General features: G+C 42.8%; 1 protein-coding gene across 1 annotated transcript in view; it reads right to left on the reverse strand.

Annotated features, from left to right (window-relative positions):
• lrp2a (low density lipoprotein receptor-related protein 2a) overlaps positions 1-17,377 on the reverse strand; it is a gene marked incomplete at both ends in the record, with an annotated part of 43,895 nt that overhangs the window by 18,213 nt on the left and 8,305 nt on the right. The window contains 34 exons of the mRNA XM_080497718.1: positions 43-332; positions 437-595; positions 712-877; positions 1,114-2,046; positions 2,744-2,932; positions 3,104-3,343; positions 3,447-3,660; positions 3,787-3,964; positions 4,466-4,575; positions 4,686-4,829; positions 4,952-5,118; positions 5,865-5,993; positions 6,136-6,313; positions 6,477-6,705; positions 6,809-6,993; positions 7,114-7,325; positions 7,931-8,179; positions 8,462-8,476; positions 8,814-9,194; positions 9,328-9,444; positions 9,921-10,040; positions 10,432-10,671; positions 10,815-11,096; positions 11,204-11,341; positions 11,515-11,645; positions 11,827-11,952; positions 12,475-12,667; positions 13,286-13,489; positions 13,687-13,827; positions 14,005-14,207; positions 14,330-14,536; positions 15,022-15,245; positions 16,541-16,710; positions 17,182-17,310. Of these exons, the coding sequence (XP_080353844.1) occupies positions 43-332; positions 437-595; positions 712-877; positions 1,114-2,046; positions 2,744-2,932; positions 3,104-3,343; positions 3,447-3,660; positions 3,787-3,964; positions 4,466-4,575; positions 4,686-4,829; positions 4,952-5,118; positions 5,865-5,993; positions 6,136-6,313; positions 6,477-6,705; positions 6,809-6,993; positions 7,114-7,325; positions 7,931-8,179; positions 8,462-8,476; positions 8,814-9,194; positions 9,328-9,444; positions 9,921-10,040; positions 10,432-10,671; positions 10,815-11,096; positions 11,204-11,341; positions 11,515-11,645; positions 11,827-11,952; positions 12,475-12,667; positions 13,286-13,489; positions 13,687-13,827; positions 14,005-14,207; positions 14,330-14,536; positions 15,022-15,245; positions 16,541-16,710; positions 17,182-17,310 (6,993 nt within the window). The remainder of the gene's footprint in view (positions 1-42; positions 333-436; positions 596-711; positions 878-1,113; positions 2,047-2,743; positions 2,933-3,103; positions 3,344-3,446; positions 3,661-3,786; positions 3,965-4,465; positions 4,576-4,685; positions 4,830-4,951; positions 5,119-5,864; positions 5,994-6,135; positions 6,314-6,476; positions 6,706-6,808; positions 6,994-7,113; positions 7,326-7,930; positions 8,180-8,461; positions 8,477-8,813; positions 9,195-9,327; positions 9,445-9,920; positions 10,041-10,431; positions 10,672-10,814; positions 11,097-11,203; positions 11,342-11,514; positions 11,646-11,826; positions 11,953-12,474; positions 12,668-13,285; positions 13,490-13,686; positions 13,828-14,004; positions 14,208-14,329; positions 14,537-15,021; positions 15,246-16,540; positions 16,711-17,181; positions 17,311-17,377) is intronic.

The raw sequence follows: 17,377 nt of genomic DNA on the forward strand, positions 1-17,377 counted from the left end.
AATATCTACATGCTGATAGGACAATAGGATAGATTTTTGTACCTGGAGAACAGATGTGGCTGCAGCCGCCATTAAACTGCTGGCAGGGACTGTCACACTGCTGCTGCTTCCTGCTGGCCAAGACATGGATGTCCATTGGTCGGGATGGAAGGTTTTGAGTCATGACTCTCATGTCAGAGCCGTCATGTTTGTTGGCTCGATAGATGCTGCGTGTGTTCCAATCCGTCCAATAAATGAACTGACCAAACATGGTCATAGCGAACGGGTAAATGGCTGTGCTGACAATGACCTCACGGTTGGATCCCGAGAGAGAGGACCGTTCAATCTTTTGTCTGATGGCAGAGAAAATTGAAGATAATCAGAATGCCTTTAAAAAAAAAAAATAGATGTAATTAAAAGAGATTTTTAGTAGTGTTTTAATTTTTTTTTATCTTACAAGCTGGCATCTGCCCAATAAAGCCTCTCCTCTTCATAGTCCAGGGTCAGGCCGTTTGGCCACACGAGACTGCTGTTCACAATCTCTGTTCTGAAGTTTCCACCTAAAGTGCCTCGCTCAATCTTTGCATGAGTTCCCCAATCTGTCCAATACATGTATCTGTAGAACAAAGACAGGTTTATTAAAAAAAAAAAAATATATATATATATATATGTGTGTGAAAGAAATATATATTTCTTTGCATGAACCTAAATTAATTGTTGTGTAAGTCTCACCCCCTGCAGGGATCCAGCATGATGGCTCTTGGCCTGGACACATGGGCAATAAAAGTTCTTTGAGTTCCGTCTACAGACATGGAGCTGATACTCTGGTTGACATAATCACTGTAGTAAATTCTTCTGTTTATCCAGTCAAAAGCGATGCCATCAGGAGCCCCGAGATCTATCAAAATAAAAACCACAAAATCACTCCATCTATTGATTAATTTCCTATACCGGCAGACTAATATGGGAGGAGTCTGGACGGAAGAAAGGTCACCAGAGCATTATTGAGCTGATTAATCTAACGTGTCTTTGGATTATAAGGGAATACTGAGGATACTCCGAGAAAATCATGCCAGGTAAAGCAACAACATCAGTATAATCACTATTTATTAGGAGAGACAGTTTTAAACATACCTGATGCTACTTCAACAGGCGCAGAGGAGGGAGCTGACAAACTGATGTAGCTGATCTTGCTCGCTCCTGCCCCTGAGCTCTGCGTGAAGTAAATCCTCCTGTCTGCGATGTCAAAGTCCAGGGCCACCGAGGTACGAGGCACATTGACGACGGGGAATGGAACCGCGTGGTCATCGGGATCAAGCCGCAAACTGCGCACTGTGCTCTCAGTAGTATAGATAAGGAAATCATCCCTTGACACCACACAGCTCTCATTATCCACTGCAAGATTTCCAAAAGCACAACTGCATTTTTTATTATGTGGGCCTGAGCCAGAATCTGGGAGGGCGAAGCAGAAGTGGGCACAGCCTCCATTTGCCTCCAAGCAAGGGTTGTCTTTCAGCTCCTGGGCACTGGTGGGCTGGGTGCGTTGGTCAAAGATAGTGACGTCCCGCAGCATATTGACGTTGTCTCTGATGACAGCAGGAGGCTCTGTACTGCCAGGCTCTTTGCTGGCTTGCAACACCTTCTTAAGGTTCCTGTCCACCCATATTATACTGCTCTGAAACACTGTGATCCCATATGGCGTTGGGTAGCGGCTGCCATATCTGATAATCTCCGTCTCTCCTCCTTGGGGGTTCACTCGTGCAATCATATCCAACGAGTCATCGACCCAGTAGACGTAGCCAGTGTGCCAGTCCAGAGCGAGGCCTCGCGGGGTGATAATCCCTGAAGACACCAACACTGTGCGGTTGGTTCCGTCCAAAAGTGCCCGCTCAATTTTGGGGTTCTGACCATAATCAGCCCAAAACAAGTATCTGTTTCTGGGGTCCACTATAATGTGCCGTGGCATGTCCACCTGGGTCTTCAGCAGCACCCTGCGGAAAGTTGTGTTCAGCCGCAGTACCTCAACATAGGTCTCAGTTAGGAAGGCATTGGTGAAATACAAATTCCCTGAGGAAAAAAATCCAATGAGGTCTGCATTAAGAGTCACGTCAAGCAATGTTTTAATATTCATGCAGTACTTGACATGCTAAGGTAAACCAGCAAGGAATCTGACTGTGTTGTAATCAATTACACAGGTGGACAGCAAAATAGTGTGACCTGCATTGAACAGATTGTCAGTCATTCTTCTTATTTGAAGTTTTATAATTATGGCTGAATGAGAAGCAAACTTTCTGTTTGTCATAGTTTTAGTCACCTGTGTAGGCTCAATCTTCCTGCTCTCTCAGAAACACTTTGTAAAGAATACATCTGAACTTTGAATGGTTCAAGCTAACTTCATAAGGCTATTTTTAGGGAAAGAAAAAAAAATGAAAAAAAGTTAATTTTATATATATATAAAATATATATGTACACTCATTAATACAAAGTGTTGACAAATAAAATATTAATATAATCTGGTAATAAATTTGCTGGTACAATAACATAATATGATTGTGGACATAATCAGTTTCAAATTAACAAATCGCTGAGAGTGAAAAACAGGAATTAAGGTTCGTATATACATATAGAATTCTACATAGAATTATAGTAATACTAAGATTAAAGACTGGAAAACTAAATAGAAGTCTATCAAACACCCTGAAATCACTACTGTGTAACCTATGTGGCAAATAAATCTTTTGCATGAATTAAGACAATAACATACCTGCAGCCCAATCTACAGCAATGCCTCGAATCCCATTCCGTCCTATTCCAGATGTTACAATGCCACGTAATCCTGAGCCATCTGGCTTGATCCGTCTGACCCCGTTCTGTATTGCCACAGTGCTGCTGAAGTCACACCAGTAGATGAAGCCAGAAGCCATGTGCACATCGATGTGTAAAGCATTACGGCCTGCAAGAGGATAACCCGGTCACTAAGGGGACCACAAGGATCAAATCCTAAGCAGCTGATATCTGTCTACTCAGTCATTCATCTGGGTTGTGAGAGGATGAGGTTCCTGTCTTACTGTTACACATAAAATATAACAACCCGCTAAGTAAGTAATGCATTTGAATCACTGACCTCTACCAGCCACAGGCACCATTGCTTCAGAGTGATCTGATCCTTCAAGACTGAAGCCTTTGATAGCAGATAGAGTGGAGATGACCGCATAGGACTGGTAGGGCGCACAGGTCTTGTTGTCTGCATTAAGTGTAAAACCTGTGGCACACGCACAGGTAAACAGACCCTGCGGCCGAGGCAGACAAAGGTGTTCACACCTTCCTGCGTTGTTGGTGCAACCATTGGATGTGCCGGCAGACGCTGCATTTGCAGGGAAAATAAGAGTGAGACAAAAACAAGACCCAGAAGACAGTGAATGTGAACTGTGCACCTGGAGTCAACCGCGTGCGCTTGTTCTACTCACTCTCTCTGAAATGAACTTTAAGAACTCTGAGGCCAGACACGTTGTCCCGCAGCACAACTCTGTTGGCTCCTGTGGATTTGTCCACACGCTCTATTACTTCAAAGTCACGGTCAGTGAAATAGAGGTAGTTCTGATAGACAGCCACTCCCCAGGGATGGGACAGGCCCGTCACTATGGTGATACGATTACTCCCATCTGGATCACCACGCTCAATCTGTTGCACATTAGTCACAAGGGAAAATCAAATATAATTTTGTACTTTTAGTATTTCAAGAAATCAAAGTGAAAAGCTTGCTGTAGTTCTCAGACAATAAGAGACCGAACATAACGAAGGGCCCACCATGCCAGTGCTTGTAACAGCCCAATACAGCTTGTTCTCCTGGATGTCCACGGTGAGGAATTCAATGTGGTCGAGGTTGTTGGTGAACAGGATCACGGGGTTCATGCCATCCATATCTGCAGAAGCCACCTTGGCAGAGATGCCACTCTCTGTTCCCTGGTCTGTCCAGTACAGTTTGCTGAAGAATAAGTCAGGTTGCAGGCCAGTTTCAGTTTGAGTTTCATACATTAGCTTAGTCACCAACATAGTCTGACAGGTTGTAGCCCAATAACAGATATGAAATCTGCTGATTTCTAATAATGACAGAATAACCTCTTGCCAACAGTAATAACGACACTCTCTCTGGGATTACAACAAATGTTTGGATTTAGCAAGACAGAGAAAGTTTCCAATTCACAAATTATCAAGTCATATACTAGACATCAAATATCAGCCCACTGTAAGTACAACATTAATGTCTGAGCAGCATTGTTTTCGTCCAAGTACAGTGAGGTGAAACTTAAGACTTGTCTTTGTTTTCTGGACTGTACATTGCTGGGATATGAGAGTGGCGTGTGGTATTCAGTAACACTGGTCAAGCTCTCTCTCGAGGCAGAGCAGATGGCGACGAGGAGGCTGTTAGAGCTCAGTAGCTGCAAGGTTGAGTAACCGTGCCAGGCCTGTCTTAAATGGGACTTACCCACGTGCTGGGTCCACTGCAATGCCAACAGGGCTGCCAGCGCCAGTTGGCGAGCCGTTATTCGTGATTAGAGTTTTCCGGTACTGTACCTCCCCTCTTAACTTTAAAACCTGGCCGAATACAAAACAGGTGGAATTACTGCCGCGTGTCGTTGTGTTGTTGACGCTGCCTTTGATTGCACAAACACTGCACTTGTTGGATATGTTGCTGTTTGTCTCACCTCAATAGATTGTGTGGCGGGGTTGGTGTAGTACAGGTTCTCTGTGATCCAGTCTAAAGCCAGGCCAACTGGGGAACCAAGAATGGCTGCAGGGGCAAACTCGGTCCTGTTAGTGCCATCCGAATTCACTTTGTGGATCTCACCCTGTGTGGGACAAAAAAGGTATTCCCGTGTGTTATCTCAATTTCCCTTCTGAATTCAGAAGGGTTATAAGTTAAACAGGTACATGTGTGGAAAAGGTGTAGAATCACTTTGCTTTCACTTACTGGATGCTCCACCCAGTAGATGGTATGTTCGCTGTCGTCAAAGTCAACGTCATAGCCATTTTGAAGGCCAGCAACAGGAACCATAGCATCATTGCTTTTGTCATCAGGATTTAAGGAAATGCCGTAGATGATGCTATCTCTCACAATCACCAAGAAAGGGTCTTCAACTATAAGATAAGGAGAAGGATTACTATTGATCCCCCCAGACATCACAGCAAGAAACTTAAACTATGTTTAAAATTTACCAAAAGACAAATCCTAGATTCTGGATGTGAAATTAGCCTATGGTAATCAAACAGTTTCTTTTCATGTATTTTATGTGGTAGAAATTAGAGTAATGAGCTAAAGGGCCTTTATCTATAAAGGGGATTGACTGATGAAAGCTGGTTCCACAAACTGATTTGCTTTGTCATCAGAGATTAGAATCAATGAAGGGTTGTAGGGCATTTTCATTCTTGGATAATCGTTGGCCTCGGGGGAGACTGGGTTCTGCTTGGTTTGAATAGGCTGAAACCTGAGATGAGTTAAGCTGGTGACCTAAGCCAGACTTCTCGGACTTTGAATTAAAGGTCCCTTGTCTTTCTTCAGACCTTGAAAGTTTCGGTTTTATGATTTGCAATATTTATAACTGGGATAGTAGTTTACAAGAGAATCTAAATGGAAGGCCGTTGTCAAGTACCTCGAACAAAACCACAAAGTTAGTGTTTTTAAAGGTTTCTTCCTACAGCAGCATTGAGATATCCCTTCCTGCATGCTTGAACTGTAACTTCTACAGTCACAGTATTTCAAAGAAATAAACACAGCTCAGAATAATACCCAATGAGTACATCGACTTATCATCTGCATCTGACCTGACTTCCTTTTTCATCAACCTCAGTGGTGAGTGTTATCCTTTTTTTGGCAGGAGTCATACCTCTGGTACAGGTGATTTGATCTGCTGCCAGTGTCCAGCCTGAGGGGCAGGCGCATGAGTAGTACCTTGGTCCCACAGCAGAAAGCAGGCAGATATGAGAACATGGACTCCTCAAGCAGTGATTTTCACCTACAAATTGCCAAAGCACGCATGCACATACAGGCAGACATGCACACCACCAAAGAATCAGCAGCGAAACATTCAAGTACATCAAAGTCTGATACATATCCTCTCATTTTTTTTTTTATCATGCTCATAATAATAAACATACCTGCTGGCTGCCTGGCTGGGTGTACTGCCACCAGACCCATGGGCTGAGGGAGGTTGAACAGCATCACTGTCTGGTTCTCCCCATGCCACTTATGTGCTCGCATCACACGGTTGATGTATCTGTCGGTCCAATAGACAAAATCCTCAAAAATGGTAATTGCGTGGGGATGTTGCAGTACCTTTCCACAGAAAATAGCAAAAGAAAAAAAAAAAGTCTTACACATGTTATTTGTAAAGAAAACAATTGTGCACTGTTCCCCTTTAGGTAAATAATATATCTACTCTTGAAATTGTGAAGGAGATTGTATCAGTAGCATAACGACTTCCAACTCATACACTCACCAGATCACTGGCCAACACTTGCTTCCTGTTATTGCCATTATAGTCGCAGTAGTCAATGAAATCCAAGTAAGCATCAGCAAAGTACAACAGATTGTTCGGATAATCAATGGTTAGACCATTGGGCCAGTATAGTTTGCTGCTAATGATAATAGTCCTCAGTTTCCCATCCATGCTGGCCCTCTCAATGCGGGGGTTCCTCCCCCAGTCAGTCCAGAACATCAGGTGAGCACTGTGAGACAAATTACATTTTAACATGTACTGTGTGTCAAATCAATATTCAGAAAATACATTGAATTAAAGACCCACACACAAAATACAAAAATGGTTCTCACCTGTCTCGTGGGTCCAGCACCAGGCCTCGAGGGTTGGTGACATTTTCACTAATTAATACAGTCCGATGGGTGCCGTCCAGTTTTGACACTTCAATAGTCTCCAGGACATAATCAGTCCAGTACAAGTTCCTGCCTACCCAGTCCACAGCAAGACTCTCTGTCACAGTCACTCCACTGTCAAATATCTGTTCATAAAAACAGTTGTTAGGTAAGTAACAACATGAAAAATGACATTACTCAGAACAAACTTTGAAAACATAAATGTAAAATGTCTGCAGTGACAAAATGGGACAAATCAAACTCACCACTGCCCTGTCACTGCCGTTCTTGTGCGAGCTCCAGATTCGATCCTGGCTCGTATCAGACCAGTATACCCTGTCAGTGGCGGAGTCGAAATCTACAGCCACAATGTTGCGTCCGTCTCTAACGAGTGACCGGACAACATTGGGCTGAGTGGTTATGTCATCTTGCACAATCTGATTTCGACTGGCCACGAGCAGGAATGCCTGACGAGAATCTGTAAACACAAATTAAATCTCAGTCATCTAACTTCCATGACCATTCTCATGCAAATTGGAGCACTTATCAGCTTCTGCATGTTGACCGAGACTGCACAACGAGGCTGTTAAATAGACCCTACTCCAATGGCAATCATCTGGGAATGCACTTTTGTCCAGATAATGTCCTATTGTATTGCCCAGCCTTTCAGTGGGTTATCTGTGCAGGAGAGGAGCTCATGTCAGGCACACTCCCCATAAACAGCCCTTTGTTAGTGATTATGTCCTAATTACACCAGTGATGGCCAGTGAATGACATATATGTTATTTGTCTTATCTTACGAAATCAGAGCAGCAAAGAAAGACAAGGGAGAAGAAAGACAGTGTGTCAGTTTTGTAGCGTGGGGGCCATGTACCCGCTTATCGTGTCCCCTTCCAAAGAGCCAGCAGAGTGGAAAAAAATGCTATGCATTTCATAGCTGAGTTACGGTGAAACTCAATTCGCCGTTGAACAGCTGATAATAAAATCATTTTGCTCCATTATAGAATTATGAGTTGTAACTGAACACCCCCACAGGAGTAATTTATTCCACGCACAAGAGGTTTGTCCCTCATTTTTCCTCACCTGAGGCCTTACAGGTGCGCTGGTCTGCCTCAAGAGTGTACCCTTCCTGGCAGTGGCAGCGGAAAGAGCCTCGTTCATTGAAGCAGTGCTGGCTGCATAGTCCCGGTGGATTACACTCGTCCATATCTTCACAGGTTTTGGAGTCATTGCTCAGCTGATATCCCACAGGGCATGTGCACTGGGCCCCAAAAGGGCCTTGGATACAGCCGTGGGTGCAGCCAGCATTGTTGTCGGAGCAGCTCTCCTGATCTGAGTGGAAAACAGTAAAATTGCACATCAGCACAATAACTGAATATAGACTCTTTTTTATAAACACTGCAATCAAATGATAATAGACAACCAATCAACTACTTTTATTAGGCAACCTTGGAACTGCTACACTGAGGCACAACGATTTTCTATGCTTGTTTTTTATAACTGATTGTTTAACTACTATGACTATTCAAAATTTTAATCGAGGCATTACATCTGTTTAAATAAAATCAAAGCTTACAGCAGTATTACTACCAGTGATTGAGAATGTGTTCCTACCTGGCAAAGGTTCGTCTGAAAGTTGTCAAAAAGGCAAGAAGGGAAAATCACAGATAATTCTCAGGTTAATAAAGGACAAATCACGCACATGCACTTGATTTTAACATGAAAATCCAAAGAAAATCCAAACATAAAATTTCTGTGAAATGAAGCCCCCCCCCCCCCCCCCCCTCTTTATTGAGGCTATAGGTTGCAAGAATGACAAAATTGTGAAATTAAAGTAAATCATTTGAGGTGATGATCGTGTTTATGGTGTGATGTGAAAATGTGACAGAATTTGAGGAGGCCAGATTAAGCTGAAAAGTTCTGACAGGAAAAAATGTTTCTCCGGACAGAGAGAAATCAGACTTACTGCAGAGTGGAGACTCATCAGCACCGTTAGGGCAGTCGGGAGTGTTGTCGCACACTATGGTGAGATTGATGCAGACACTGTGGCCGGGGCACTGCCACTGCCAACTTGGACATCGGAAAGGCGGCGTGGGACAATCCCTCTCGTCACTCATGTCCCTGCAGTCATTGTCGCCGTCGCAAATCCAACTTTGTAAAACACAGTTGCCATTGTCGCAGCGGAAAAGAGAGGAGGGGCAAGTGCGAGGCGGACAGGCGTGGTGTTCGTCGCTGCCGTCCTCGCAGTCGGGATGTCCGTCACACTCCCATGTCGACGGGACGCAGCTCCCGTCAGACTGGCACTGAAACTCTGTCTCGTGGTGGCACATCCCCGGTGGCCTGGTGGCTGGAATGTGATATTAGTATCAGCACTATTCCAAAGATCAACCGAATTAAGTAGAAACGGCTTATAAATACATAATGTAAAGGGATGCTGCAGTAGCGTAGCATTTCAGCAACGAGACCATATTAATACTTACGACAGCTGCGCTCATCTGAGCGATCGCTGCAGTCAAAGACGCCATCGCACCGGTAGTAGGAGTTGATACACTGGTGACCACTGGAGCACTTGAACTCATTCACAGTGCAGTTGTAGACTGAAAACATCCAGTTGCATATGTTAATGCTTATATTCCATATTTCCGCAGTGGCGTGTGTTTCCTTAGGTCAGTGGTTGTGCAACACAAGTAATGAGATCAATAAACTAAGAAGCTTAGCAGATGCTTGTTGAAGTTTACAGAACATTCAATTGACCTCAACAGTGTTTGCACGATGTTTGGCTGCTAAATTACAATAATAAGTGTGGCTATAAGTGTGGCTACATATATATATATATATATATATATATATATATATATATATATATATATATATATATATATATATATATATATATTAATGTATCCCAAGTATTGTGATCTGGCAAACGACTTATGTAAATCTTAAATAGTCAAGTAAAGGTACATTTTTTTTTTTCCAGTTACACTCAGTTGTAAATGTGTGCAATATATTACAAAATAGACCAAATATTGGGCTTGATTTGGATATTATGAATTACGAGAAAAGTACTCACTGCACCCCTGCTCATCAGCACCATCAACACAGTCCCTGTCTCCATCACAAACATAGTTAGGGTCAATGCAGCGGTGGTCTGGACACTGAAACTGTCCTGGGTGACAAGTGCTTCCCAGATCTGTCAACAAAAACAAACCAGTGAGCCAATCTTTGAGTCTTCTTTCAGACAATGTAAATTTCGAGATATATATATATAAAAGATTCATAAAGACTGACTTGTGTTAAATCACAATTTTAATATCTAAAAAAAGTCATGCATGTTGCATTCTTAATTTCCTTTTAAACCAATGCATTAAACTGACTGAAAAGGAATAATCAGTAGTCTTAAAAAAGTGATCATAATAAAAATTTCAGTTGTAAATTCATAACAAAATCTGACCTTTTTCTGCTTTAAAAAAAACAACAACAAAAAAACACCCTGACACTATCATAACTGCGAGAATCTTGTTCTTATAATTTCTTATAATTATTGTGAGTTTTCAATTAATGACTTCAGTAAAGACACTCACAGCAGTCGGCTTCATCTGAACTGTCCCCGCAGTCATTATCTGTGTCGCAGCGCCAGGTGTGTGGGATGCAGCGGTGGTTGGCGCAAGAAAACTGATTGGCGGGACATGTGCCAGGCACCTGCGTGGGGCAGTTGTTCTCATCGCTGCCATCAAAACAATCATTGTGCCCATCGCAGCGCCATCTGGCAGGGATGCAGTGTTGATTGGCACAGGTGAATGCAGAGGGGGAACAAGTGGTATCTAAAAAAAAAAAAACAAGAAACACAAAAACAAATATCCTATTGATTATTTGTCACATTAACACAAATGGATTTAAATCCAGGGGCATGGGAGCGAAATTTAATTGGCTGGATTTACAAAAAATAAAAAAGAGAAAACATTACTGTTAATTCCACAGTTCAATTCGTCACTGTTGTCATGGCAGTCGTCAACACCATCGCATCTGTAGCTGTTTGGGACACATTTGCCGTTGCCACAGGAGAAGGAGTTGGCGCCACACTGCAGTGTGGGGGGTTCACTGGACGGATCCTCCACACACGTCTGGTGGTTCGGTGACAGCTTCATGCCATATGGGCAGCCACACACCCTCTGTGAGTCTGGGGCTGGGAAGCAGAAGTGGCTGCAGTCTCCATTAGGATTAGTCTCCCTGTTGCAGAGATTGGAACCTGAGACGCAGGAAAGGAGGGTAATTACCCGTCATCTGACTTGACAAGTGCGAGATGCAGCTATGCACTAATAGTTAAGAGAAAAAGAGGAGAATGAAGCCACCGACCAATCTGGGAGTTGGAGTTGAAAGACTTGACATGCATGATGTGGCTGATTCCTCTCCTGATAATGACCATCTCCCCACCATCAGTCTTGCGCACGCGCACAATCCCGCCCAGGCGCCAGTCAGTGAAATAGGCATAGCCTTCATGTGACAGAAGCAACAGAGCACAATCTCATTTCATTTATCTTTTAGCGCCCCCACTAAAACGTAAAACAGTAAGCTCAAATCCACAGGAACAAACTCCATTTCAGTCTAGTTTATAATCAAGTACTACATTTATGGGATAAAGAAATATTGCTGATATGAGGCTTTACCTTCAAAAATAGTGAGACCAAAAGGATGCGAGATCTGAGTTATGCGGCCCAAAGAAAGCCGGTTTCGTCCGTCAAAATTGCTGTGTTCAATTTTGTCAAAGAAGGCATCCACCCAGTACAGACGCATCGCGCTGTGGATAGCGAAATGTTAGAACTTTAACGTAAAATGTACCAAAAACATGAAATCAAGCAATTGATGAAATGAAATAACTGTTCAACTGTCAATCATTTATATAAAATAAATTATTCTACCTCTCATCGAAACAAATAAACAGTATTTTGGTCTAAAGACCGATCGGACACCTGGCTCACCTCCAGTCGATTGCCAGTCCATTTGGCCAGCCAAGAGTTGTATTTACAATCGACAGGGCATGTGACCCGTCACCCCAAGCCCTCATAATCTTTGCTGGCCGGTACCAGTCAGTCCAAAATATATACCTGTTATGGCAAAAAAAAACAAAAAACTAAATACAGCAACACTCAATGTCATAATTATTTTCAAAATTGTGAGTCTATTAAAGATCCTTCTGTGTAATGCATTCATCCAGATTTGATTTGTGTACTTCCGCAATATGGAGCTTTCCTTTGTTCACACCACATTCTTAGTGTTCACTACAATACTTCCCTTCACACTGAGCTAATCTCAGCGGTTGGACACAGAGGCCTTATGACTTTGAAACGACTAGAAACAACAGCTAGCTCGAAATAGATATTCCAATTATCAGGTGCACGATCTAAATTAACACTTTACAAATGGGAGAGCATATATGAATATTCATTGTGCAGATAATTGATCTGATCCTTATTCATTTGATACAAGCAGATCTATATGTTGTACCTGACTGCAAACAACCTCCATAGATTGATTGCACAAATAGGTAATAGAATTCTTTCTTGAAGCAGCAAAAATAACAATCCAATATTTAATAATAATAATTTTCCGGTGCTATGCTGATTTACCCAATGAGAGGATGCACCACAATGGCCCTTGGGTTGTTGAGATTACGTATGATAGCCCTTCTGGACTTATCAGCCAGCTTCATCACAGATATACTCCTGTATCTGGGGTCGGTCCAGTAGAGGTTTTTTGAAATCCAGTCGTAAGCCAGGTCCTCCACTCCGTCCACTCTATTGGCAGCCAGCACCTCCCTGCCTGTGCAGATCAAAGCAGTCAGAGCACCATTTACCACCGACATGAAAGAGGAACACATTAAAATAAATAGGCTGTCAGCTTGCATTTTCCTCTTGTGGACCATGCAGAAAAAACTAGAACAAATCCAAAAACAACATGACTGATCAGAGCTGTGGTGTTTCCTCTTTTTTTGTGTGTGTGCAGCGTGGCTGCTTGTGGATGATCACAAAAATCAAGTTCCATGTACCGGTAGCTTATAAAATAACTATCACTGCAATAACTCTTGATCAAATATGTCTGAATAATGTGATTAATTTCCACATCTTTTGTCTAATATGGATGTTGATTGTATGGTTTCTTTTACACTGCTCATACTTCTGTCCACTCCCTCCCCCGTAGTACCAGTCGGCCCTATCAGGCACTCCCCTAACTCCCCACATAAGCCTGACTGAATCACATGGTAGAGATCTCTGCTCAGGGAATCAAACACAGAAAGCACTGAAACCATAATTAAAGTTTTGTGTTAGACTACACACCATTTCTTTCATTGTCATACTTTAAACTTATCCGGCTCTGAATGTAAGAGGGAGTTTGGAAAGAGCCAGACCTCCTAATTGAAGCAATAGACAAGATGCTCACCTGTGCCATCCACTTTCTGTTTGTAGATAATATCTTTGACGGTGTCAGAGAAGAAGATAGCATCATCCTCAGCACTAAAATCCACTCCGACAAAGTAGGAGGGGGATCCAGTCACAGGCAGGATGATGTCCTCTTGGGAGGAGAGGTTAAAGGGGATTCCTCTCACAGCCAGTTGGCTGGAGAACAGCAGAAACTGCCTCACAGCTGTAGGTAACAAGTCAGGAGATTAGTTTAAACAAACAAAAAAAAAAAACACTCACATGAAAGAAACTAAGCTGTTGCAATAAATAAATAAATTAAAAAATTAAAAAATACATCTTTAGGGTGTCATGGATAACTTTACATTTCAAACCGGGAAACGTACGGATTTGCACAAGTTAAACAGGAAAATATCTTCTTACCCAAACACCGCTTCCCATCAGCATGCAGGTCGTAGCCCATGCGGCATTTGCAGCGGTAACCCAGTCCTACATTGTCGCTCCTGTGACTCAGCACACATATCTGCTCACATCCACCTCGGTCTACACTACAAGGGTTTGGCACTGAAAACAAACCAAGAAAAAACCTATTCCAGTAAAGGGAAAGCTTGTTCGAAATGATCCTTTTGAAACATTAATCCGTACGTAAAGTGAGGTGAAATATACAGCACACTGAACTGTAACGGGAAGAATAAGACCTTGTCAACTGCAGCAGGACTTTTGGCTGTCTGATAGGCGTACCTTGTGGCTGTTTCAGTTGATGAATCACTGCCACTCCATGTGGAGTCTGGGACGTGCTGTAAACCACCTGAGGACTGGCGTCAGTGAACTTGTTGGCTTTCATCACGGCCATCTTGGTCCAGTCCGTAAAGTAGACGTTGTGCTCGAAGAGACTGATGCCGAATGGGTGCGGGATCACAGCCCCTCCATGGACCACTGTTTTTCTTTCAGAAAAAGGACATTCTTAGCGCTTTTATGTTTTTCCACATTATTTTGGGAAAACAGCTTTTATAATTTTAGCTAAATTGCTGATCTTATTTAGAAGACTCAAACATCAAATACTTACCTATGGAGACCGTCATATGTTGCAGTTTCAATGTAGTCATAGCGGCTGTCAACCCAATAGACGCGCTTGGCTTCAATGTCCAGTGTGATACCAGCAGGCCAGCCCAGTTTACTCCCAATGATCCCATAACGGTTGGTACCATCCATGAAGGCTCTCTCCAGGCCTGGCTGCCCATTAAGTGCCTCCCAATCTGAGAAGAACATATACCTGTGAAAGGAGGGGATTTTTTTTTTAATATCACATCTTTTGATGAAAACATAGGGCTGCTATAATCAGTATTGCTATACAGTTGGGTACACAGAAAAGAAAAGCGTACTCAAACCTGAACCCTCTGGAAAAAAAAAAAGAAAAGATTTGAGGCTGTCTTTTTTTTTAATTAAGTCCAGCATCTAAAGCAAGACATTATTTCTCCATGTGGGTGGCAGTGCATTCCACCTAAGAGCTGTACATTAATTTAAGATAAGCAATTTCTCTGTAGCCACCTGGCTCTCCTCCCCCCCTTGAACTATACTATTGGATTACAATGAGGGTCATCACTTACATTGCTCTTCACTAATCCACCCAGGGCAATCTGCTAATCTCACCCCCCCACCCCCCATTATTCCACGCCAACGGAGCACGACAGATACTGAATGTGGAGATTGGGAGCGGGTGGGTAGATGAATGGGTGGAAACCTGGGAGATGTGCTTACCCGACGGTGGGGTCCACTGCCAGTCCTCTAGGGTTTCCCAGGTTTTCGGTGATGAGTGTGACCCGGTTACTTCCATCAAAGTCCACCATGTCAATCCTGTTGACGCTGGCCTCCACTACATACAGTTTATTGTTCACCCAATCCACCGCCAAATTCTCGGGGTAGTCAACTGATACATTTAAAACCACCTGCATGTTGGAACCATCCATATCCACAGAAAACACCTGTATACAAAAGATGCCATTGTTGTCAGGAAAATTCGCCCTCAAGAAGTTGTTTTTCCCTGAAGTCAATGGAAAACAAAGTCATGCACACAATTTTTCACGCGTATCTGAATGCAACACTTACATGTTTATATCTAGACTCAACATGTTATTGATTAGTGTGTTTGGAATATAGTCAAGGTATGCTACTACCTACTGACTGCTGAAGCCTAACAGATGGACTCAGGACTGTTTTCCCACAACTAAAAACCGAAGCTACTTTTAAAAGATCTTTTATTGGCATAAATTAGCAATCAGACTTGACATCAACATTTTGGTTTTGCCTTTAAAAAGGAGCCGATTTAACAGAAGGTTATTGCTTTCAGTAGCTGCCACAGACATTACTGTTCATGATTGTTTTAAACACAGCAGGAAATGGCAAAGAATAATATGAGGTTTGGTGATTGCATTCTTCAACGAAGCTTTTCTAAGGAGCATTTCTAAACCTCCTGATACTACGATGGCACCAGTTTCTCAGGCTGCAAGCCTTGGCACCATGCAGCTGGTTGGGGGACACTGCTCTTAGCAGCACTGATTCTTTTGAAACAAGATCCTGACGTCTAAAAAGCAGGATTTTCAACTGACCTGTTTAAAGAGAAACTGAAGATGTGGAAATAGCCTGGTAGTTTAACCTTTCCGGTTGCATTCACATGCCCTGTTTGTACTCCCTCCACTTTTAATCTGACATGCTGCCATGGAGGTGGCTAATACACAGACACCCAGTCAGAGATGTGTCCTTGTCGCTCAGCCAAGTGGCTGTAGTTTAAACCAGCAGGAAGCCCAGACAGAAGCTGAACAACGACTATTTAGCCGGCGAAAGAATGCATACAAATGAACAGTGCCACTGAAAACAAATACAGCATGATAAGTTTGAATGAGATTGAGTTACAAAAATTGCACCCTGGTATGTGAACATCATACCAACCTATCAGACAGGTTTCAAGATTAGGCTATTTGGATTCCATTACATATCTACTTCCCCTTCATTATGACCACGCCACAATGGGGCCAACAGCGATCCCATTATTATGGTATCAACATAGCTGATATTTTAAAGGATAGCGGAAAGAATTTCAATCAGGCTCACCCCAGTCTGGTTAAAACACCAACACAAAGAACAAACTGGTCAGTTCCTCATAAATGTAGTCCTGACAAAACAGACTGTTATAAAGAGGTAATGCCGTCTTACTAACAACAAGACCACATTCAAAGAAAGTGAATATCAGGGGAAACTTGGTAAAAAAATAAATAAATACCTTATTCTGGATTGTATCTGTCCAGAAAATCATTTGGAGATTATAGTGGAAGTCCACTCCCACAGCGATTCCTCTGTTCTGTGAATTAACCAAAGTGCGCAGATTGTTGCCATGGATGTCACCTATTAGCAGATCTCTGCCATTAGAAAATATTAAGGAAGGAACTCCAGCTGCAAAAAGGGGGGAAAAAAATACAAGTTAAGAAAGAGAGCATGACTACAGGTTATTATCAAAGCCTGGTGTATGTTGAAACTAAAAATGTCCTCTGTAGTATGATTTCTCATCTGAAATAGCAATGGAAAGGTACAGAATGTAGGACACACTCGGTGCCCTGGCTCAGGCTCATGAAGGTACTTTCAAGTCACTATCATTACACACTTTTCTTGCTGAAGCCAAATGCAGAGAGGTCAGCCTCTCAGTCAACACTCTTTCTAAGTTCCACAAAGGCAAGAGACTAGCTAAAACAACATTTAGCACGCAACAATGCACCAGAAAGAACTGCAGACACTCTGCGCAGTGGTTGCCAAAAAGGAAAGGGGGTCTATGCTAATGGGCCTCTTTTGAAGGGATGATACACAGTGAAAATGTGACGATGTTACATTTAAGACAATCCATTGGAAGGGAGAGAAAGTGACACTCACTGGTGGCGTCAGCTCGACAGTATCTATGCTGCTCTAAGGTGTAGCCCTCCCGGCAGCTGCACCGGTGGGAGCCTATCCGGTCCTCACACAGCTGGTCGCACACACCCCACATGGAGCAGTCATCGAAATCTTCAAGATGGTAAAACACAGAGTGACAGCAGATTAAGCTTAAACACGGATTGTTATGTACACGTAT

The sequence above is a fragment of the Blennius ocellaris genome (genome assembly GCF_963422515.1).
Source record: "Blennius ocellaris genome assembly, chromosome: 6".
Lineage (NCBI taxonomy): Eukaryota > Metazoa > Chordata > Actinopteri > Blenniiformes > Blenniidae > Blennius > Blennius ocellaris.